Consider the following 25834-nt stretch of genomic DNA (forward strand, 5'->3'; position numbering starts at 1 on the left):
GTACAAGGTACAGAGGTACAGATTCTTCAGTTCAGGTTCTTAGGAATTAAAATTAGAAAAAAATAAAGAAATAAAAAGTCTAGCATTACAGGTAGAGTCACTGGGCTGTACAGCAAGAAAACAGAGCCTTTAGTCCAATTTACCCATGCTGACCAAATATTCTAAATTAATGCAGTCCCATTCGCCAGCATTTGGCCCATATCTCCGAAACCCATCCTATTCATTACCTACCTCCTCTGGCAGCCTGTTCCATACGTACACTAATAATCCTTCCAACCCAGTCCATGCTGGCACCTATCCTCCACTCCACACCAAGCCTTGAGGCTCTTGAGGCTGGAAGACTACTCTGGAATCGCCTCAAGGTTGGAAGTCCACGCTGAGGTCGCACTGGGCAGCTAGGAGACTGCTACTTGCCACCAAAAGACCTTCACACTGGCCAAGCGACCACCACATTCAGCTGGGAGATTGCTACGTTGGACAAGGGAACCACGACACTGGGGCAAGAGGACGCTTTGCTGGGTCTGCATTGAGGCCGAGAGTCTGATTCTGCGCTGAAGCTGGGACATCAGGAATTCAGGATATCGCTGAAAATAAAGTAGAGAAAAAAGAAACACAAAAGGAAAGGAAGAAGTAAAGGAAATGGCTGGAGCCTACAATCTATTAGTTTGCTGCCATTTTGGGATGTACTGCTCATGGAATTGAATACAAGAAATTAGCTACACAAATCCAAGTTCTACCATTGAGCTGCCAAAGGGTATATGGAAGGAAATAAGCAATAAATGATACTGAGCTATTTCATATGTTAAGACACACATAATTTAATGCTTACCATTACCTTACAATTACCTTATTGAATAAAGCATACATAATAATTAATGTAAGTCAAAGGTCCATACACTTGCTGTGCAGTAAAAATTAAAAGCATTCATGAATACAGGTGTTTCAAACTGTTTCAGAGCTTAAAATGCAAAATTTTCAAGCATTCATATTTTAATCTGTATTTCTTCCTAGCTTTCTCACAACAGTTGTGTATCACAACAACATCAGTCAGGAGTAATAGGTAATTTATGCGATGAAGTATCTGATCACCACTCGTTAGCTTGTTGACAGTCCTAGCAGTATATACTAAATATTGTTGTTCTCGTTCTTAGATGGAGAATCTAGGTATACTATGACATTGAAGTAGCAAGAAACAGTTGGTAAAACACATTCCATTAAAAAATTAGCCTTCTCTATTTACTTTAAAATCCAGTCTACAATTTTAGTACTCTCAACTGGGACCGAAAGTCACATAAGTCCACAACTGACAAACTAATTTTTAACAAGTCAGTAAACATATTTGAAGGTAAGGCTTAGCAGATCTACATGGACTCTGATTGTGTGCATGGGTGTGTGTGTTGCCATCATCACCAATTTGGTTATGTGGTGAAAATTCACTCTACTTCCTACCCTACCTACATGTTCCATTGCCTAACTCAGTAAAGTGCAACTTTTGTAAAATTTTTCCAAGTAATTATATTTCTTTAACTTTAAAAAATGGTTGTCATCAAAATAAGACCCTTATGTACATTACTGTTAGGACTTTCCATTGAGATTCGTGATATCTCAATAATTGACCAACTGTGATACATTCTTGAGGAGATACCGAAAGGATAGCCAATCCCACTACATTTGATGTAATTTATCTAGATTTTCAAAAACCTTTCAATTAGTACCCCTTAATAGACTAATGAAAAACATCAGAGAAGTGGAGACAGAGAGACTTGGAAGAATGGATTGCTAGCTGGCTACAAGACTGAAAGCAGAGAATAGAAGTAAAGGGTAGTTATTCAGAGTTGCAGAGGTGTGAGATGGTGTTCACAAAACTTAATGCTGGGACAATTGCTCTTCAGAACTTAGATTAACAATTTGGACATTGAAATCCAAAATACAATTTATAAATTTGGAAATGATACCAAATTGGGGGCATGGTCAAATCTGAGGAGAGCTGTAACACATTATAGGAGTATATTAATAAACATGTAGAATGGATATATATTTGGCAAGTAAAATTCAGTAGAGATAAATGTGTTGTAACACATCTTGGTCGGACAAGTAGAGAGATGGTTAATTTCTTGGAAATGGAAAATCTTGATGGAGAACAGGAAAAATGGGACTTTGCAGCACAAATATACCAAATACTAAAGGTCTGCCATAAGTTAGCAAAGAACAAAGCAAGCAGTAGGTTTTGTTTCTTGAGGGATATAATTGAATAGGAGGAAGTGAGGACTGCAAATACTGGAGATCAGAGTCAAGAGTGTGGTGCTGGAAAATCACAGCAGGTCAGGCAGCATCCAAGGAGCAGGAGAATCGACATTTTGGGCATAAGCCCTTCATCACCCTCCTCTTCTAGCTGTCACCTTCTCTCCTACCTCCATTTACCTATCACATTCTCAGCTACCTTCCCCCCCAACCCCACCCCGACTCCCATTTATCTCTCAGCCCCCCAGCCCATAAACCTCATTCCTGATAAAGGGCTAATGCCGGAAACGTTGAATCTCCTGCTCCTAGGATGCTGCCTGACCTACTGTGCTTTTTCAGCATTACACTCTTGGATATAATTGAATAGTAAGGACGATCTAGCTAAATCTCCATCTAACCTTAATTAGAACACATTAAAGAGTAAGTATACTTCTGTTCACCAAATTATAAAAAGGATGCAGAGGCAATGGAGTGGGTGAAGAGAAAACTCACAAGGATGAATCTGAAATTTGTGGGTTACATGTCAAGAAGACATTTTATCTAGATCTTTAAAAATATGAGATGTTTTGACAGCGTGGATAGATGTTTCATCTTTTGGGGAAGAGCATAACGAGATGTCATCAATGTAAGATAATTACCAAGAAATCCAATAGGGAATTCAGAAGAAACTTCTTTACCGAAAGAGTGGTGAAAACGTGGAACTTGCTATCGTAGGCGGAGGTTGAAGTAAAAAGATAGATATGTTAACAGAAAGCTAAACATACATATTATGGGGAAAGGAATAGAGAACTATATGAATAGATTTAGATGTGGAAGGATGAGTGGCAGCTCAAGTGAAGCATTAACACTTGTATGTGCTACTTGAGTCAAATAGACAGTTTCTGTGTGATACATCCAATGTAATCATAGAAAAGTTACATTTCATGGTAGAAACACAAATTTAATCTAATATCAATTGGCTGTAAATGTTTTAAAAAGTTTGATGGACCTAATTGCCGCATTTTTAAAAAAATTGACTTATTATAATAAAAACAATTCACAATGGCTTGGGATGGGAACTAAAGGTATGAACGCATATATGCCAAATTATCTAACTAAAACGTTTCTTTCAGAGTGGTAGAAATACAGCTAAACAGTCCTAGTTACAGAGTTTTCAGTTTTTAGATGGGACAGGGAGAGGAATAAAATGGTTGGGTGAGTGTATGGTTAAACAAACAATGAAGGAGGTGACAGTCAAGGTAATGCCACTGGACTAATAATCCAGAACCTTAGGCTGATGTTCGGGCGACATGGGTTTGAATCTCACCATATTGGATGATGAATTTGAATTCATTAGAAATCTGGAATAAAAACTCTAATGGCCACTACGTAACTACATTGATTGTTCTAAAAACTCATCCAGGCCACTAATATCCTTTAGGGAAATTAATCTGCCAGTCTTACCTGACCTGATCTGTGTGTGATTCCAGACCAACATCCATTTGTTGACTCTTAAATGCCCTCTGGACAATTAGGAATGAACAATGAATGCTATCTTATGCAGCAACATGCACATCCCATGAACAATAACAAGATATTCATAAATGGAATGAAAGATGATATGACAATGGGCTAATCAAATATGACCACACGGTTTGAATTAAAGTATAAAACAGGACAATCACGTTGCTGAGACTATAATGTACAATTCCGACCAGAGGGAGATAGAGGAGCAAATATGAAGGGAAATTCCTGAGAAATACAGAAACAAGGCTAATAATAATAGGGGACTTCAGCTATCCAAACATTTACTGGGATGAATGACAGTGCAAAAGGAAAAGGGTGAAGAATTGTCTTTTATTTAGCCAGTCAATCAAAAAAAAACCCAAGAAGAGATAGGACAGTTCCAGGCCTAGCTTTAGTGAATGAAGTTGGACACGTGATAATGATATGACTGGGAAAGCATTTTGGAGGGTGGTCATAATCAAACTACAGTTAAATTTAAGGTAGCCATACAAAAAGAACAGTACATACCAGAAGTAACAGAAGTAATCACAGAACTTAAGGGGAGTCACTGGATTAGTAATCTAGATGCCCTGGTTAATTTTGCAGATGACACAGATAGGTGGAGGGACAGAAAGTGTTGAGCAAGTGAGAAGGCTGCAGAAGGATTTGGACAGCCGAGGTAGCTGGCCAAATAAGTGGCAGATAGAATACAATGGCAGAAAGAGTGAGGTTAAGCACTTTGTTAGGAAGAGTAGAGGCATAAACTAATTTGTGAGTGAGGATAGGCTATGGAAATTTGAATCACAAAGGGAGTCCTACCTCAGGATTCTCTTTGGGCAGACATTCAGATTCTGTTGGGAGTTAGATACGCAAGTGCAATGTCAGCATTCATTTTGAGAGATCTAGAATATAAGGGACAAGAATGGTTGTTGCAGGTTCTGGGGTATGTTTCAGTAAGAACAGGAAGGTGGTAAAAGAGGGGGTAGTGTGGAATTTTTAATCAAGGACAGTATTACGGTGGAAGAAAGGACATTTGAGGACCCGTCTACTGAGGTAGTATGGGCTGAGGTTAGAAACAAGGAGAGGTCACCCTGTTGGGTGTTTTCTACAGGCCTCCAAATAGTTCCAGAGCTGGAGAGGAAAGGATAGCAAAGATGATCCTGGATAGGAGCAATAGTAACAGAGTAGTTGTTCTGGGGGCTTTTTCTTTCCAAATAGCGACTGGAAATACTGTAGTTCAAGTACTTTAGATGGGTCAGTTTTTGTCCAATGGGTGCAGAAGGATTTCCTGACACAGTATGTAGACAGGCCAACAAGGGGTGAAGCCACATTGAATTTGATTCTGGGTAATGTGCCCAGTCAGGTGTTAGATTTGGAGGTAGGTGAGCACTTTGGTGATAGTGACCACAATTTGGTTATGTTTACTTTAACGATGAAAAGGGATGGGTATATACTGCAGGGCAAGAGTTATAGCTGGGGGAAAGGAAATTATGATGTGATTAGGCAAGATTTAGGATGCACAGATTGTGAAAGGCAACTGCAGGGGATGGGCACAATTGAAATGTGGAGTTTATTCAAGGAACAGCGTGTCTTTGATAAGTATGTACCTGTCAGGCAAGGAAGAAGCTGTCGAGCATAGGAGCCGTGGTTTACTAAAGAAGTTGAATCGCTTGTCAAGAGGAAGAAGAAGGTTTATGTAAAGATGAGATGTGAAGGCTCAGTAAGGCACTTGAGAGTTACAAGTTAGCCAGGAAGGACCTAAAGAGAGAGTTAAGAAGAGCCAGGAGGGGACATGAGAAGTCATTGGCAGCTAGGATCAAGGAAAACCCTAAAGTTTTTTATCGGTGTGTGTGACAGGAATAAAAGAATGAATAAAATTAGATTAGGGCCAATCAAGGACAGTAGTGGGAAGTTTTGCATGGAGTCAGAGGAGATAGAGAAGCACTAAAGGAATATTTTTCATCAGTATTCACACTGGAAGCTGACAATGTTGTTGATGAGAACACTCAGATTCAGGCTACTAGACTAGAAGGGGGTTGAGGTTTACAAAGAGGAGGTGTAGTAATTCTGGAAAGTGTGAAAATAGATAAGTCCCCTTGGCCGGATGGGATTTTTCTTAGGATTCTCTGGGAAGCAAGCAAGGAGATTGCAGACCCTGTGGCTTTGATCTTTATGTCGTCATTGTCTACAGGAATAGTACCAGAAGATTGGAGGATAGCAAATGTTGCCCCTTGTTCAAGAAAGGGAGTAGAGACAACCCTGGCAATTGTAGACCAGTGAGCCTGACTTCGGTTGTGGGTAAAGTGTTGGAAAAGGTTATAAGAGATAGGATTTACAATCATCTTGAAAGGGATAAGTTGATTAGGGATAGTCAACACAGTTTTGTAAAGGCTATGTTGTACCACACAAACCTTATTGAGTTCTTTGAGATGGTGGCCAAACAGCTGGATGAAGGTAAAGCGGTTGACATGGTGTATATGGATTTCAATAAGGCTTTTGATAAGGTTCCCCATGGTAGGCCATTGCAAAAAAATACTGAGGCATGGGATTGAGGGTGATTTAGTGGTTTGGATCAAAAATTGGTGAGCTGAAAGAAGACAGAGGGTATTGGTCGATGGGAGATGTTCATCCTGGAATTCAGTTACTAGTGGTATACTGCAAGGATCTGTTTTGGGTCCACTGCTGTCTGTCATTTTTATAAGTGACCTATATGCGGGCATAGAAGGATGGGCTAGTAAATTTGTAGATGACACTAAGGTCAGCATTGTGGATAGTGCTGAAGGGGGTTGCAGGTTACAGAGGCACATAAACAAGCTGCAGACCTGGGCTGAGAGGTGGCAAATGGATTTTAATGTGGAAAAGTGAGAGGTGATTCACTTTGGAAGGAGCAACAGGAATAAAGAGTTCTGGGCTAATGGTAAGATTCTTGATCGAGTAGATGAGCAGAAAGATCTTGGTGTAAATGTCCATAGATACCTGAAAGTTGCCACCCAGGTTGATAGGGTTGTTAAGAAGGCATATGAAGGGCTGATGAAGGGCTTTTGCCCGAAACGTCGATTTTGAAGCTCCTTGGATGCTGCCTGAACTGCTGTGCTCTTCCAGCACCACTAATCCAGAATCAAAGGAGATGTTGCCTGGTCTGGAGGGAAGGTCTTATGAGGACAGGCTGAGGGACTTGAGGCTGTTTTCGTTGGAGAGAAGAAGGTTGAGAGGTGACTTAACTGAGACATATAAGATAATCAGATGGTTAGATAGGGTGGACAGTGAGAGCCCTTTTCCTCAGATGGTGATGGCCAGCACAAGGGGACATAACTTTAAATTGAGAGGTGATAGATATAGGACAGATGACAGAGGTAGTTTCTTTACTCAGAGAGTAGGAAGGGTTTGGAATGTACTGCCTGCAACAGTAGGAGACTCGCCAACATTAAGGGCATTTAAATGGTCTTTGGATAAACATGGACTTCAGATTGGTTTCACAGGTCGGCGCACCATTGAGGGCTGAAGGGCCTGTACTGTGCTGTCAGGTTCTGTGTTCAATGTTCTGCAAGAGTGGGGATGTACTGCTAATGCTGTAAAAGGCTCTGGTCAGACCACATTTGGAATATTGTGAGCGGTTTTGGGCCCTACATCTAAAGAAAGATATTGTGACCTTGGAGGAGGTCCACAGGAGGTTCCTGGAATGAATAGGTTGTCATCTGAGGAGCAGCTGAAGATTCTGAACATGTTGGAATTTAGAAGGATCAGTTGTGGAGGGTGGGGGGAGGTGGATGGAACCTGATTGAAACTTACAGAATACTGAGAGGCCTAGATAGAGTGGACATGGAGAAGATGTTGCCACTCATAAGAGTGATGAGGATCCAAGGGCACAGCCTCAGACTAAGGGACAACCCTTTCGAACTGAGACGAGGGGGAATTTCTTCAGGCAGAGGGTGCTGAATCTGTGGAACTCATTCCTGCAGAAGACTGTGGAGACCAAGTCATTGAACATCTGTAAGTCAGAGATAGATAGGTTCTTGATTAGTAAAGGGCTCAAGAGCGATAGGAGAAGGCAGTAGAATGGGTTTGAGAAACATATCAGCAGAATGGCTGAGCAGACTTGATGGGCCAAATTGCCTAATTCTATACCTGTATCTTATTATCTTATGGTGTAACTCTATAGAGACATGAGTTCCAATTCCACCATGGCAATGAGTGAAATTTAAAATCAATTAATAAATCTTGAATATAAAGTTTGTCTCAGTAATGGTGTCATAAAACTATCATAAATTGTCATATAAACCTATCTGGTTCACTCATGGTCTTCAGGAGAGAAAATTTGCCATCCTTAGCTGGTCTGGTTTACATGTGACTCCAGACTCTCAATAATGTGGGCGGCATGGTGGCACAGTGGTTAGCACTGCTGCTTCACCACGCTAGAGACCCGGGTTCAATTCCCGCCTCAGGCGACTGACTGTGTGGAGTTTGCACATTCTCCCCGTGTCTGCGTGGGTTTCCTCCGGGTGCTCCAGTTTCCTCCCACAATCCAAAATGTGCAGGTTAGGTGAATTGGCCATTCTAAATTGCCCATAGTGTTAGGTGAAGGGGTAAATGTAGGGGAATGGGTCTGGGTGGGTTGCGCTTCAGCAGGTCGGTGTGGACTGGTTGGCCCGAAGGGCCTGTTTTCACACTGTAAGTAATCTAATCTGTAATGTGGTTAACACTAAACTGCCAGGCTTTCAATTCAAGAGCAAACAGGGATGAGAAACACATACTGGCCTTGCCAGGGAATCCTAAAAAAAACATTAAATAATAATAATAATGGGAAATGTCAATTTTACTAAAACCACTATGTAATTTAACAAAAATGAATAGGAAATTGCGACTTGAAGGTAAAGAAATGGAAAAGTAATCGGTGAGATTCAAGGAGGAAATATAAAGAATTCATAACAAAAATATTCCTACAAAGAATAAAGACGGGACTTTCAAATCTAGATCTGTCAAACAGCATTCAGGGTAGGAAAAGGGTAAGCAAAGGAATATTTGTTACATTCCTAAGCTGCAGAATTACTACAGAATAGCTGAAGGAGTACAGAAAGTGCAGAGGAAATTAGAAAAACAAAGCAAGGGCATGAGAAAAACAGTCAACAAAATCACGGAAAACCCAAAGACATATTATAGACAGAATACAAGGAGGGCCTATTTGAGACTAAAAAGGCATCCATTGTGTGGATTGTAGGCATATGACGAAGAAATGATTTCCTCTTCACAAACGAGGGGATGATGCAGACATTGCAGAAGGAGGGAAGCTTAAAAAAACATTGTAACTGGTCAACTTGGTTAAAATGCTCTGAACACAAAAGAGGGTCAATGAAGGCAGTTGATTCAATGTCATCTATGTGAATTTTAGAACAACTTTTGATAAGGTTATGGTTTGGAGTTGCCAGTGTTGGATTGGGGTGTACAAAGTTAAAAATCACACAACACCAGGTTATGGTCCAACAGGTTTATCTGGAAGTACAAGTTACCTGACAAAGGAGCAACACTCTGAAAGCTTGTACTTCCAAATAAACCTGTTGGACTTTAACTTGGTGTTGTATGATTTGTATGCTTGTACATGGAAGACCTCCCTTTATTAACTAATACATAAAGCATAAAAGCAAGGAGGTTATGCTAGACCAGTATAAAGTTGTAGTTGAGCCACAGTTAGAATAATGCACACAGCTATTATTGTCAGAGAGGATACACAGGGCATTCACAATAATGTTTGCTAGGAATGGTGATTTTTAACTAATAGGAAACATTGGATAGGCTGGAGTCATGTTCTTTGGAGGAAAAGAAGGTGAGGGAAGATGACATTCAGGTGTATGAAATTATCAAGGCCCCAGCTAGAATGGATCTGAATAATTTACATCTCTTAGCAGAGAGATCAATAACCAGCTTTAAGGTCATTGGAGGTAGGATTCACAGGGCGCTGAGGATTCACAGGGCACCAGAGGATGGTGGGAGCTTGGAAGACATTGCCTGAAAGTGTGCTAAAGGCAGAAGCTCACATTGTGTTGAAAAGATATCTGGCTACAATGTGCCGTACTTGACAGAGCTGCAAACCAAGAGTTAAAAACTGGGATTAGGTGAGATTATTATTTTTTGGTCTCCTTTGTGCCTTAATTTTTTTAATGTTGAGTTGTTATTTTCATTTAGGAATTAATAGGGAAAAGCTGTGTTTCTATAAGGAGACATTTTAAATTTCAGCCTTCTGTGGAGTCACTATACCATTATTATTTCAGACGATAACAAAACTGAATATCATGTGAAGGTTGCAGAATTCCAAATCCAACCCTTGAGTTGTCGAGCAGTGGAATAGGTGCTGAGGCATCAAGCAGCTCCATGTCATAATAACACAGCAACAAAGCCAGAAATTGTTTGATCTCATTGATTGCAAAATAGCGACCAGGACACATACTGGTTCCAGAACCAAAAGGCATGAGGTAGTATTTCAGCTTTCTACCATTTTTGTAGAATGTGGTCTTCTCTCTTCCATTTTCATCCATAAATCTGTCATATTTAAATACCTGTATGGTAAAGAATGATGCTTTGTTTTAGTGCATTGATTAAACTATCAAATGAAAAATAAGCTTTTTGGAATAGTTTAAAATCACTTTTAGGTAAATCTTTTCAGTAAATCTGTATTTTCTGTTGGATAAGAATGTCTACTGAACTTTGGCATATTTTGGTAAGTGTCAGTTTTATTGAGTTTCATGGATGATTTCATTTTGCAAGGTCTAGTAAGTTTTCTTATGCTCTCATCCCAAACCATCTCTATTACTACCTACCACATCTTTCATCTGATATTAGCTGTTTCTTCCATTTGCCATAACAGAAGTACTCCCCGCTGTCAGGATATCCTGAGATATATCAGTATCCCCAGTGTCGGTGCCATATTTACAAGGCCATTGTGCACCCAGGCAAGCACTGTTAGTCTGTAGTTGTCCCACATGTTTGCAGACATTCACCTCAGCATAGCTGAGAAGGGTGCACTGGCTTCCTGTTTTGTGGGCAGGGACCACATATGTCACGATGGATAGGGGGGTGCAGAGGAGGGACATCCTCTTCCCCAAGGACCAGCAGAGGAGGTCACATCACCAGATCCTGCCAGCCTGGTCCAAGTTTGAGACTTGGGTCAGTGCAGTCTCCATGGTATGGAGGAATATCCAACAGTGCAGGAAGAGCTTTTGGCAGAGGTGCACACTGAAAATGATAAGTGCCCTGTTGAGAAAGGGCAACAAATACATCAGCATCTTCTCAGCAGATGATTTCCGGGATTGTTCCCACAACTATGAGTACAGTTCACTGCATACGCCTGGCCATTAGGGCTTCCTGGAAACAGCCAACTGTGTTTAAAAATGAGAAAGAGGTTCACCCCCTTAATATTCAAAATGTCTGTGACCAACAGAAAAGAGCTATTCAGGAATGTGCTAGTTTTCTAGGCAGTTCTCATGATAACTGCACCTTAAGGAGCTCCCATCTGCAGCAGTTATTTGAGGCCCTTGATCGTGTGTATCATTGGATCCTGGATGACAAGGGTTATCCCATCAAAATGTGACTGATTGAACCAGCACATTATACCCAAAGCTCCATGGGGGAATAGTAAACGCTTGTCAACAACAGCAATCAGAGAGCAAATCATTAGATTACTCAAATACCGTTCCTGCTGCCTTCAACAATCTAGCAGAGTTTTACAATTTGCATCACAGATGGTGTCCAGAATTATTATTATCTATTGTGCCATGCATGATGTGGCATTGCAAAAAGAAATGCAAATTGAGTACACTAAGCTGCTAATATTCACAGCTGGGGATGATGGAGAGGAGTATGAGGAGAAGAAGAAAAATCTCATGACAGCCCTCCCAATTGCTGACATCATGCCTGCCTGGCCTCACAGAGACATCCTTGACCATAAATATTGAAAGTCATGTCTAACTGTCATTCCCTTGGTTTGCCCTACTGTTAATGTCTGTCAGCTTCAATTCAGGACGATCTCACTACAGATGTCCTCTCCCCTACTCACCAAGAAAATGGAACAATCTCACATTGGATAATGAATAGAGATGATTGCACCCCAAAGATATAGACTTTACACTGACTTTAATATCATAAGCCATCTCCTTGACATTGTAAAACCCATCTTGCACAAACAGTATGTACGTTTCTGTGATCTTGGCCACTTGATGAGTTATTTGTGATGGACTAACAGATGCTACATGTGCAGCCATATCACATTGCCTTGGGAATACAAACCACTACACACATTACCACTCAATAAAGACTGAGCTCTCACACATCACCACATTGTTGTCTACGCAGGTGGATGCCCCTCTCTGCCTTTCATTCAGCAACAACTGCCAAACATGAAGCATGACTGTGCACATCATATTGCATCATTTGTCATTGCAAAGGGGAGAAGAAATACTAATTGAAATGACTGCTCTAAAGGAGGCAATAGATACACAAAATGACTACATTACTCATGTGAACAAAATATATTCTAGTATATTTCTACTATGATGTGTATGATTTCTTTCTATTTTAATAGTCTTTGTTTTGGATTTTGAACTAGTGGCATGTGGGTTGTCTGTGTGTGAAGAGGAATAATGATAAGGTTGGAAATATTTCTGTAGTCATGGTGATTTCTTTTAAAACACAATATAAAAGAAAGACTTCCTGGAGAGAAATGGACTTTTGTTTTTATTGAATGGGTCTGGGAGAACAAAGCAAAAAGTTATGCATTAGACTTGTGCATTTAGCAGGTCCAAAAATTGTATATGGCTGAAAGGAAATACCCATAGCTTAAAAAAACCCATGGTTTGAGCAGATCTGCAGAAGGGTTGACTGAAACTGGATATGAAAAGTAGTTGTTCCTACATTAAAGAATTGAGATAGTTTAGAACTATTAAGAATTACATTACCACAGTGCAAGGAGTTTAAAAATAAAGATCCACATCAGAAGTGTTTGGTTAAAACTCTGAATGTATTATTTGTTGCTGCCTCAATTGTATAAAGATTCAACGAAGAGGCTATCAGATTCTCAAGACAGAGAATTGAAGCCACAGATACAGTAGGAAATTCTCCCTGGTGTGAGGATGGTAAAGGAATGCTGGGATTAATGGGATTGGATTTTACCATGTGTTTCAAAATCTTTAAATTCATATTATAAGCAAATAGTTTAGTTCATTCTACTTTTTCTTCAAGTCTTTTGTGCAATAAACCTCTGTTTTATTGTTAAAACTGCATTTTCAGGATTACATGTTTGTGTTTCAGTGAAATATCACTTTGTTAAAATCAATAGAACTACAATCTAACAAACCAGGTTTAAAACTGAGGTCTGACTTGTCCAGTAATAGCATCAACAGGGGTCACAACACTATGTAGATTTACATACAAGGAGAAAGTGAGGACAGCAGATGCTGGAGGTCAGAGTTGAGAGTGTGGTGCTGGAAAAGCACAGCAGGTCAGGCAGCATCCGAAGAGCAGGAGAATTGACATTTCTGGCATAAGCCCTTCATTAGGCTAAAGGGCTTATGCCCGAAACGTTGATTCTCCTGCTCCTCAGATGCTGCCTGACTTGCCATGCTTTTTGAGATTTACATACAATCATATATCAGCAAACATGCCATCACTGTGTCTTTAATCCATCTTAATTTTCTTCTGTGAGCACTGACATCAGCAGCTGGTGAGGAGGTAATTTGCTGAAAAATATGCCTTGTTGTGTTTGTATGTGGGACACATGTCCAGTGCATGCACTTTAAACCTGCATTGTGTTTCCATGCACTGTGGCTCCCATCACATGTGGAGAAGAAGCTTTCACTTCCTATCCAACTATCAGGGGCTGGGCTCTTCAAATCCCAATGTGGAACCACAAGATGGAGAGAGGCTTTTACACAGTCTCTTGTCCACCTTTCAAAGTTGAAATAAAGATTCATTATAATATTTCACTAGTGTACATTTTGGAAATATAATACACAGGAATCTTTAAATTATTCACTTTAGAATTTAATGTGTGCAATGCTAATATTTTACCTACCAAGGGATCCTCATAGATGTCTGGATCAAAATGCAGTTGTTGAGGATATAAACCAATTTGGTCTCCTTTTCGAATAGCCAGCTTTGCACCACCATCCAGAGTTAGGACAAAGTCCTCAGTAGCAACACGCAGCATTATTGATGCACTTGATAAGCGTAGACTTTCATTTATTAGACTACCTGTTCAGTTTATTTCGGAAGATCATTTAGTAGACATTCACAAAAAATGCATAATACATACAATGCCAAAAATTGTTTATTTAAAGGACTATTATCAAGAAATTTTAAAACATGAATGCTAGTACACATCCAAGCCACCTAGTATTCTGACTTGGAAATGGCCAGAGTCCTGGAACTCCCTCCCTTACAGAATTGGGAGTGAACCTACAGCAAATGAATTACTGCAGTTCAAGGAACACAACTTACCACCATATTTTCTAGGGCAATAGACTCTTGCCCACCTAGTAATGCCCACACCCCTTAATACGTAATAAAACAAATGCACAAGTTTATTTCTGAAATTAACCACAATGATAAAGAATGGTAGATATTGGACCATAAGGTATAAATGAATAATTCAACTTAATGGCAGAATCCGGGAGACAAGGTGGGACTCCTCAATGTTTGCAAGGTGAAATGTCAGCTTCCTGATTATGGAATTAATGTTTTAAAGTAACTTGGTGCGAGATTGAAGATGGGTTGTGTTTTTCAAATGCAAACATCTATTTTTAATATATTGGCATGTTCTGGATGTTCATTAAAGCGCATGTTGCCATTTAAGTCAACAGCAAATGAGAAATAAACGCCTTCTGATAGATGATTGTTTAAAGGTGGTGTGTAGCAGGTGAGGTATTTGTCCTGGCAGATTTATAGAACATAGAACATAGAACATAGAACATTACAGCGCAGTACAGGCCCTTCGGCCCTCGATGTTGCGCCGATCAAAGCACACCTAACCTACACTAAGCCACTATCCTGCATATACCTATCCAATGCCTGCTTAAATACCCATAAAGAGGGAGAGTCCACTACTGCTACTGGCAGGGCATTCCATGAACTTACGACTCGCTGAGTGAAGAACCTACCCCTAACATCTGTCCTATATCTACCCCCCCTTAATTTAAAGCTATGCCCCCTTGTAATAGCTGACTCCATACGTGGAAAAAGGTTCTCACTGTCAACCCTATCTAACCCCCTAATCATCTTGTACACCTCTATCAAGTCACCCCTAAACCTTCTTTTCTCCAATGAAAACAACCCCAAGTGCCTCAGCCTTTCCTCATAGGATCTTCCTGCCATACCAGGCAACATCCTGGTAAACTTCCTCTGCACCCGTTCCAGTGCCTCCACATCCTTCCTATAGTATGGCGACCAAAACTGCACACAATATTCCAGATGCGGCCGCACCAGAGTCTTATACAACTGCAGCATGACCTCAGGACTCCGGAACTCAATTCCTCTACCAATAAAAGCCAGTACGCCATATGCCTTCTTCACTGCACTATTTACCTGGGTGGCAACTTTCAGAGATCTGTGTACATGGACACCAAGATCCCTCTGCTCTTCCACACTACCAAGTATCCGACCATTAGCCCAGTACCCCATCTTTTTGTTACTCTTACCAAAGTGAATCACCTCACACTTAGCTACATTGAACTCCATTTGCCACCTTTCTGCCCAGCTCTGCAGCTTATCTATATCCCGCTGTAACCTGCCACATCCTTCCTCACTGTCTACAACTCCTCCGACTTTCGTATCATCTGCAAACTTGCTCACCCAACCTTCTAACCCTTCCTCCAGGTCATTTATAAAAATGACAAACAGCAATGGTCCCAAAACAGATCCTTGCGGAACACCGCTAGTGACGGCACTCCAAGATGAACCTTTGCCATCAACTACTACCCTCTGTCTTCTTCCAGCCAGCCAATTCCTAATCCAAACCTCCAACTCACCCTCAATGCCATATCTCTGTATTTTCTGCAGTAGCCTACCATGGGGGACCTTATCAAACGCCTTACTAAAATCCATATATACCACATCTACCGCTTTCCCCTCATCTACCTCCTTAGTCACCTTCTCAAAGAATTCAATAAGGTTTGTGAGGCACGACCTGCCCTTCACAAAACCATGCTGACTATCCTTGATCACATTATTCTTATCCAGATGTGCATAAATCCTATCCCTTACAATTCTCTCTAAGACTTTGCCCACAACAGAAGTGAGACTCACTGGCCTATAGTTACTAGGATTATCCCTACTCCCCTTCTTGAACAAGGGAACCACGTTTGCTAGCCTCCAGTCCTCTGGCACTACTCCTGTAGACAAAGAGGACACAAAAATCAAGGCCAATGGCTCTGCAATCTCCTCCCTTGCTTCCCAGAGAATCCTAGGATAAATGCCATCAGGCCCAGGGGACTTATCTATTTTCACCCTTGCCAGAATTTCCAACACCTCTTCTCTACATATCTCAAAGCCATCCATTCTACTTATTCGTGCCTCAGTATTCATATCGACAACAATGTCCTGTTCCTGAGTGAATACTGACGAAAAGTATTCATTCAGTGCCTCCCCAATCTCTTCAGCCTCCACACGCAGCTTCCCATTACTATCCTTGATTGGACCTATTCCTACCCTAGTCATTCTTTTATTCCTAACATACCTATAGAAAGCCTTAGGGTTTTCCCTAATCCTACCAACTAAGGACCTCTCATGTCCCCTCCTTGCTGCTCTTAGCTCTCTCTTCAGGTCCTTCCGGGCTACCTTATAACTCTCAATCGCCCCTATTGAACCTTCACGCCTCATCTTTACAAAGGCCGCCCTCTTCCATTTAACAAGGGATTCCAATTCCTTATTAAACCACGGCTCCCTCACACGACCCTTTCCTCCCTGCCTGATAGGTACGTACTTATCAAGGACACTCAATAGTTGCTCCTTGAACAAGTTCCACATATCAATTACGCTCTTGCCTTGGAATCTACTTTTCCAATCCACACATCCTAAGTCATGCCTCAACGCATCATACTTTCCCTGCCCCCAGCTATAACTCTTGCCCTGTAGTACACACTTATCCCTCTCCATCACGAGTGTAAAAATCACCGAATTGTGGTCACTGTCCCCAAAGTGCTCACCTACCTCTAGTTCTAATACCTGGCCTGGTTCGTTACCCAGAACCAAATCCAGTATGGCCTCACCTCTTGTTGGCTTATCTACATATTGTGTCAGGAAACTCTCCTGCACACATTGCACAAACACTGACCCATCTAACGAACTGGAGCTATAGCTTTCCCAATCAATATCAGGAAAGTTAAAGTCTCCCATAACAATCACCCTATTACTGTCACTCTTCTCCTGAATCATCTTCACAATCCTTTCTTCAACGATTCTAGGACTATTAGGAGGCCTGTAAAAGACTCCTAACAGGGTGACCTCACCTCTCCTATTCCTAACCTCAACCCAAACTACCTCAGATGGCAAATCTTCGTCCATCTTCCTTTCCACCGCTGTAATACTATCTTTGACAAGCAAAGCCACACCCCCCCCTCTTTTACCCCCACCTCTGACCCTACTAAAACATTTAAACCCTGGAACCTGCAACAGCCAATCCTGTCCCTGATCTAGCCATGTCTCCGTAATAGCCACAACATCGAAGTCCCAGGTACCAACCCACGCTGCAAGTTCACCTACCTTATTTCGTATACTTCTGGCATTAAAGTATACACACTTCAAACCACTCTTCTGTTTACAGGCACCCTCCTTTAAGATTGATGCCATATTCCTAACCTCCCTACACTCCAGGTCCTGCACCCTAAAGCTACAGTCTAGGTTCCCATGCCCCTGCAGAGTTAGTTTAAACCCCCCCCAAGAGCACTAGCAAACCTCCCCCCAAGGATACTGGTGCCCCTCAGGTTCAGGTGCAGACCATCCTGTTTATAGAGGTCCCACCTTCCCCAGAAAGAACCCCAGTTATCCAAGTACCGAAATCCCTCCGTCCTGCACCATCCCTGTAGCCACGCATTTAACTGTTCTCTCTCCCTATTCCTCGACTCTCTATCACGTGGCACGGGTAACAAACCAGAGACAACAACTCTGTTCGTTCTAACTCTGAGCTTCCAACCTAGCTCCCTAAAAGCCTGTCTAACATCCTCAGCACTCCTCCTACCTATGTCATTGGTGCCAATATGGACCACGACTTCAGGCTGCTCCCCCTCCCCCTTAAGGACCCGGAAAACACGATCAGAGACATCACGTACCCTTGCACCTGGGAGGCAACATACCAAACATGAGTCTCTCTCGTTCCCACAAAACCGCCTATCTGTGCCCCGAACTATCGAGTCCCCAATTATTATTGCTCTGCTCTTCTCCACCCTTCCCTTCTGAGTAACGGGGACAGGCTCCGTGCCAGAGGCCTGAGCCCCGTCACTTACCCCTGGTAAGTCGTCCCCCCCACAAGTATCCAAAACGGTATACTTGTTCTTGAGGGGAACGACTGCAGGGGGTCCCTGCACTGGCTGCTTCCTCCCAGTCCCCCTCACTGTCACCCATCTATCTGCCATCTTTGGAGTTACTACTTCCCTATAGCTCCGATCTATGACCCCCTCTGCCTCCCGAATGATCCGAAGTTCATCCAACTCCAGCTCCAGTTCCCTAACACGGTCTTGGAGGAGCTGGAGATGGGTGCACTTCCTGCAAGTGTAATCAGCAGGGACGTCCATGGCATCCCTCACCTCATACATGTTGCAGGAGGAACATTGTACTGCCTTCACTGCCATCCCTCTAAAGCTAACCTTTATTTTAAAACAAAACTGGGTCTAAAGAATACAACAAGCAAAATTCAGCACTTACCTCCTTACCACAACGGATCTTATTATTAGGTTAGAGGAGGAGGGCGGGTGGGAGGCACTACCTCCGTAGTGCCTCGGGTTCTTCAGCTGCGCGCTTTTAAAGGGGAAATAAACCTACGCAGGTAAGCTTACGCTCTACCTGCTTCCGGGTCTCGGCTGCCTCTCTGGTGAGTTGAAGCCACTTTTCTTGTATGGTAAACGTTATTTGACTGGGAAGAGAGATCTGAACCGTTACAATGATGGTGATTGTCCAGGGAGATCAGTGAATGGACATCTGAGGGAGATTGGCAGTTGCTCTGAAGATCCACATGTGACAAGTGAGGATGGGGTGACGGTTGTTCCAGTTAACAGTATTAGATTAGACGGGATTGAGGTTCACAAGGAGGGGGTGTTGGCAATTCTGGCAAGTGTGAAAATAGACAAGTTCCCGGGGTTGGATGGGATTTATCCTCGGATTCTCTGGGAAGCCAGAGAGGAGATTGCAGACCCTTTGGCTTTGATTTTCATGTCGCCATTGTCTCCAGGAATAGTGCCAGAAGACTGGAAGATAGCAGATATTGTCCCCTTGTTCAAGAAGGGGAGTAGAGACAATCCTGGTAATTAGAGACTAGTGAGCTTTACTTTGGTTGTGGGTAAAGTGTTGAAAAAGGTTATAAGAAATAGGATTTATAATCATCTAAAGGGGAATAAGTTGATTAGGAATAGTCAACATAGTTTTGTGAAGGGTATGTTGTGCCACACAAACCTTATTGAGTTCTTTGAGAAGGTGGGCAAACAGGTGGATGAGGGTAAAGCAGTTGATGTGGTGTATATGGATTTCAATAAGGTGTTTGGTAAGGTTCCCCACAGTAGGCTATTGCACAAAATACAGAGGCATGGGATTGAAGGTAAATTAGCGGTTTGGATCAGAAGTTGGCTAGCTGAAAGAAGACAGAGAGTGGTGATTGATGGGAAATGTTCATCCTGGAGTTCAGTTACTAATGGTGTACCGCAAGGATCTGTTTTGGGTGGGACTACTGCTGTTTGTTATTTTTATAAGTGACCTAGATGAGGGCGTAGAAGGATGGGTTAGTAAATTTGTGGATGACACTAAGGTTGGTGGAGTTGTGGATAATGCTAAAGGATGTTGCAGATTCCAGAGGGACATAGATAAGCTGCAGAGCTGGGCTGAGAGGAGGCAAATGGTAAAAGTCTTGGTAATGCAGATGAGCAGAGAGATCTTGGTGTCCATGTACACAGATACCTGAAGGTTGCCACCCAGGTTGTTCGGGTTGTTAAGAAGTAATATGGTGTGTTAACTTTGAGTGGGGCCGTAATTGAGTATTGCATACAGTTCTGGTCACCACATTATAGGAAGGAGGTGGAAGCTCTGGAAGGGTGGAGAGGAGATTTGCTGGGATGTTGCCTGGTATGGAGGGAATGTTTTTTGAGGAATGGCTGAGGGACTTGAGGCTGTTTTCATTGGAGAGAAGTAGATTGAGAGGTGACTTAATTGAGACATATGAGATAATTAGAGGGTTAGATAGGGTGGACAGATGGTAATGGCTAGAATGAGGGGGCATAGCTTTAAATTGAGGGGTGATAGATATAGGACAGATGTCAGAGATGGTTTCTTTACTCAGAGTAGCAGGGGCATGGAACATACTGCCTGCAACAGTAGTAGACTCGCCAACTTTAAGGGCATTTAACACGTTATTGATAGGCATATGGCTGAAAATGGGGTAAAAACAATGACTGCAGATGCTGGAAACCAGATTCTGGATTAGTGGTGCTGGAAGAGCAGAGCAGTTCAGGCAGCATCCAAGGAGCAGTAAAATCGACGTTTCAAGGGCTTTTGCCCAAAATGTCAATTTCGAAGCTCCTTGGATGCTGCCTGAACTGCTGTGCTCTTCCAGCACCACTAATCCAGAATCTGGATGAAAATGGAATAGTGTCGGATAGATAGGCTTCAGATTGGTTCCTCAGGGTGGTGCAGCATTGAGAGCCGAAGGGTCTGTACTGCGCCGTAATGTTCTATGTTCTATGTTCTCTCAGACCGGCAGAATGATGTTGCTGGCTTTCAGACAGTGAATGTCACTTTAATATCATACCCTGGCATAGAAATCCATGTGGTAACAGCCAGATCTGCAACTCCCTGCTTGCCCATGCACACAGTTGTGGGTCCTCAGCTACGTCAAGTTAATTGGCTGGTCACTATGTGATTGCATGTGGCTAGCTGTCCCATCACCGAGTGGAATATCAATTCACTTTCCAGTGTTCGATCCCACCATCAGAAAATTCACTGCAAGAAACTACCATCCAGTGGTTCTAATAGCATTGTGAACTATAACAAAGTCAAGGTGTATTATCAATGTCATAGAAGCACAAGTTTGATTTGCACTGTTAAGTGACTTGTTTACTGATGACATTAACTTAGGTGCTCAGTAATAGTACAGGTGTAGAGAGTTGCATAAGCATTTTGATAGATGACTTAGATGAGGGAGTCGAAGGGTGGGTCAGTAAATTTGCAGATGATACGAAGATAGGTGGAGTTGTGGACAGTGAGGAGGGCTGTTGTCGGCTGCAAAGGGACTTAGATATGATGCAGAGCTGGGCTGAGGAGTGGCAGATGGAGTTCAACCCTGCCAAGTGTGAGGTTGTCCATTTTGGAAGAACAAATAAGAATGCGGAATACAGGGTTAATGGTAGGGTTCTTAGTCAGGTGGAGGAACAGAGGGATCTTGGGGTCTATGTACATAGATCTTTGAAGGTTGCCACTCAGGTGGATAGAGTTTGTAAGAAGGCCTATGGAGTATTATCGTTCATTAGCAGAGGGATTGAATTCAAGAGTCGTGAGGTGATGTTGCAGCTGTACAGGACTTTGGTTAGGCCACATTTGGAGTACTGTGTGCAGTTCTGGTCGCCTCACTTTAGGAAAGATGTGGAAGCTTTGGAGAGGGTGCAGAGAAGATTTACCAGGATGTTGCCTGGAATGGAGAGTAGGTCGTACGAGGATAGGTTGAGAGTTCTCGGCCTTTTCTCGTTGGAACGGCGAAGGATGAGGGGTGACTTGATAGAGGTTTATAAGATGATCAGAGGAATAGATAGAGTAGACAGTCAGAAACATTTTCCCTGGGTACAACAGAGTGTTACAAGGGGACATAAATTTAAGGTGAAGGGTGGAAGGTATAGGGGAGATGTCAGGGGTGGGTTCTTTACCCAGAGAGTGGTGGGGGCATGGAATGCGCTGCCCGTGGGAGTGGTAGAGTCAGAATCATTGGCGACCTTTAAGCGGCATTTGGATAGGTACATGGATGGGTGCTTAATCTAGGATAGAAGTTCGGCACAACATCGTGGGCCGAAGGGCCTGTTCTGTGCTGTATTGTTCTATGTTCTATGTTCTATTAAGTAAGTGGACTTAACCCAACTGTAGCAGATAGGGTTCAATATGGGAAAGTGAGAGGCCATTCATTTCAGACTTAAGAAAGATAGGTTAAAAAGATTTGAAGCTCAGATTGCAAAATCATTACCACTTAATTGTTAGGTTCTAAATATAACTAAAGATATTAATGCAATTTTGTCCTCTATCTCAAGAGGGTTGGAGTACAATGTTAGAGCAGTACAGAGTTCTGGTTATACCATATTTAAAGTACAGTGTTCACTCTGGGCACTGCACTGTTTGTTAACTATGAAGCAGATACAGTGCAGGTTTACTAGATTATTGTCAGTATTAAAAGGATTAACTTTTGAGGATGTGTTAAATCAGTTAGGTATTGAATATTAAAGATTAAGGAATAATCTAAATGAGGTGTTTAAGATGATTGAAGGGTACATCTGAAGAAAAAGTTTTCCCATGAGGAAATTCCAGAACAAGAGGAGTATGTTCTTAAAATTAACACCAGGCATTCCGAGGTGATGTAATAAAGCACTTCCTCACACAGAAATCTGGAACTTTCTCAGTCAACTGAAAGTTTCATTCCTGGTGAGAAGGGCTTTTGCCCGAAACATCAATTTTCCTGCTCCTTGGTTGCTGCCTGACCTGCTGTGCTTTTCGAGCACCATACGATAAGGGTGGCATGATGGCTCAGTGGTTAGCACTGCGGCTTCACAGCACCAGGGACCCAGGTTCAATACCTGCCTTGGGCAACTGTCTGTGTGGAGTTTGCACATTCTCCCCATGTCTGTGCGGGTTTCATCCGGTGCTCTGAGTTTCCTCCCACAGTCCAAAGATGTGCAGGTCAGGTGAATTGGCCACGTTAAATTGCCTGTGGTGTTAGGTGGATTAGTCAGGGGTAAATATAGGGAGTGGGTTTCTCTTCGGAGGGTCGGTGTGGACTTGTTGGGCCGAAGGGCCTGTTTCCACACTGTAGGTAATCTAATCTTGACTGAAAGTTTCAGTCCTGCTTTCTGGAACTCTGGCGGGTGGATGGAGTTACGGAATCCATCAGCCGTGATCAGGTGAATGGTGCTGAATGACTTACTTTTGTTCCTATTTTCTGAAAAGTGGTTAAAACTATTTTTTGACTGTTTTATGAAAGAGAAATAAATGAAATTCACTGTCCATGCCAGGCTGCTTGCACAATTGTCAGTGTTGACCACTAGTTGTGAGTTAGTATTCAGTCATGTTAATCAGTATTACAAAGATATATATGATCCAAATGAGAAACATTATAATGTTCTTACCCATAGCTGTCATGCTATCTAATTGTTCCCTTGTGAAGATAATCGGATTATTAATGTCACCAGGCTTCTGATTTGTCACACAAAGCAAGTTTTCAATTTCATTTTTCACTGCTTTCAGTGCTTCTTGAGACCTGTAGATTATGTAAAACCAAATAATAAATGTTGTGAACTGAAGGTTACAGACAGCAAATATGACAGCTTTCCATCTAGATATGGAAAATCATAGCTCTATATGGATTTCTTGTTCCCAAAACTTAGTGGCCCAGAATATACTGATAAAATAATGAATAATAAATAACTATTATTAATGTACAAATTGACCAGCGATTTATGGTAAAAGAAGAGATACCCACTGAATTGCAAATGTCCACAAATTGTTGGATGATTCACACTGCTCTATTATTAGCTTGGCAAAAATGGCATCACACTTTTATTTTTATTATGGTGCTGCATCTGTGCATTGATTGACAATTAATCACAACACAAGAAGTAATTTTAGAAATTTACAACATAAATATCATCCCTCTTTAACAGTATAATAATAATTTTTAAAAAAACCCTAAGAACTGTGGATGCTGGAAATCAGAAACAAAAACAGAAATGGCTGGAGAAACTCAGCAGATCTGTCGACATTTGTGGAGAGAAAGCAAAGTTAATATTTTAGGTCCAGAGATCTTTCTACTATCAATTGATTGTAGCAAGGTCTCTGGACCCAAAATATTAACTTTGCTTTCTCTCCACAGATACTGCCAGACCTGCTGTGTTTCTTCAACAATTTCTGTTTATGTTTCTGATAATAATTAATAACTGCCAATAGATCTCCTTAGCTTAGCAATTGACAGTGCAGATTCGCATTTCTCATGTAATGATTGTGGCTTTTCTTTTGGAGAGTTAAAATAATTGAAACTAGTTATCTTAGTTTTCCTTTCTACTTCTTTTTAGCTCTCAACATTATCATTAATTCCCTCTCTTTATTTCTTTTTAAATACCTGATTTTGACACCAAAATCATCTCCTCTAATTCATAATATTTCTTAGTCTCTTGTTTGTTTATTTCTCAGTTCTTAATCAAGGATATACACTTCCTGAGAAGTGCTTTAAACTCCAGTGTCTCAACAGCCATAACTGTAACTCCTCAATGTAACTGATCAAAGGTTTTCCAGCTTGTTACTTTCACTCAAAGTGTGTACTCACTTTGCTGACCATGAGGAAACAGTTTCTCTATTTGGGAAAACTGGAATTCAGGATGAAAGCAGGTCTTCACTTCCTTTTTTAATTTCCTGAGCCACTTCCGAAATGTCTTACCCAACAGATCCAAAGGAAGATCCTGCTAGCCATCAAATCTGCCCTGAGAAGAGCCAGAATTGGGCAAGTCAGCATCAGGATCCTGACCAAATGCCATTTTTTTGAACTTTTCCACCTGGAAAATACTGGAATTTACCTTTATCAGACAGGAAAGTTTTACCTTTTCTGTCTGCCCTAATGGTAGAAGTCACATATAGGTTCTGAAAATACAGAGGGCTGAATCTTACCATAACTTAAAAATGTGTTGCTGGAAAAGCGCAGCAGGTCAGGCAGCATCAAAGGAGAAGGAGAATCGACGTTTCGGGCATAAGCCCTTCTTCAGGAATCCTGTATACGGGACCGACTGACCCCGCAAGGACTCTCTACTTGAATCTTACCATAGTTTGGAAAAGTGTCATTTTTGCTGAGTTTCATGGAGGGTTTCTCTCTGTAATGACTAGTTAGTTTTTATATTGTTACAGCACGGCAGTGAACCATTCTGTTATTTAAACTAATCACCCAGAAAATGTCATCTCGCCTCATAATCTGTTAAAATATGAGTGACAGAGAACTCCCAAATTCCACTATTTAAAGAAAATAACATCAATTTTAACTCTAAAAGTGAAAATTAAAGAACAACTATTCACAACTCTGAGCAAGTGGTGTCTTCCTTATCTGTATGTAAGGATGCTAGTGAGATGACAGCCAGACTACTCAGACCCCTTGGCATCATAGTAGCCCACAAACCCACCAACACACTAAAACAGCAGCTAATGAACTGACAAGAAGCAAAACTAATGTCATTTACAAAATACCGTGCAAGAACTGTAACAAACACTATATTGGACAAACAGGCAGAAAACTAGCCACCAGGATACATGAACACCACCTAGCCACAAAACGACATGACCCTCTCTCACTAGTGTCCTTACAGACAGATAAGGAAGACACCACTTCTACTGGGACAACACATCCATCCCAGGACAATCCAAACAGAGACACGCATGAGAATTCCTCGAGGCATGACATCCCAACCAAAACTTTATCAACAAAAACATCTACCACTCCCCTCAGGAAAAGAACAGGAAATGACATCGCCACAGGAAATGACATCACCAACCTAAAGAAACATATAAATAGAAAGCAGGAATCATGTATAGTGTTTCATCCTGAGGCCCACTGAAGATGTTACTTAGTAGGGTGACTAAACATCCAGCTCAGTGAGCAAACCTACATCCAGAACCTCAACCTGAGTTACAAATCTTC

The 25834-nt window shown here is 41.7% G+C and overlaps 1 protein-coding gene across 1 annotated transcript in view; it reads right to left on the reverse strand.

The window, feature by feature from the left end:
- Positions 1 to 817: 817 nt before the first annotated feature.
- The window catches only part of LOC140477521 (cytochrome P450 7A1-like), a 96215-nt gene continuing 71198 nt past the window's right edge, over positions 818 to 25834 (reverse strand). The window contains exons 5-7 of the mRNA XM_072571593.1: positions 23286 to 23416; positions 13784 to 13962; positions 818 to 10274 (exon numbers count right to left, since the gene is read on the reverse strand). Of these exons, the coding sequence (XP_072427694.1) occupies positions 9981 to 10274; positions 13784 to 13962; positions 23286 to 23416 (604 nt within the window). The 3' untranslated portion in view covers positions 818 to 9980. The remainder of the gene's footprint in view (positions 10275 to 13783; positions 13963 to 23285; positions 23417 to 25834) is intronic.

This window comes from Chiloscyllium punctatum, chromosome 5 (genome assembly GCF_047496795.1).
Source record: "Chiloscyllium punctatum isolate Juve2018m chromosome 5, sChiPun1.3, whole genome shotgun sequence".
Lineage (NCBI taxonomy): Eukaryota > Metazoa > Chordata > Chondrichthyes > Orectolobiformes > Hemiscylliidae > Chiloscyllium > Chiloscyllium punctatum.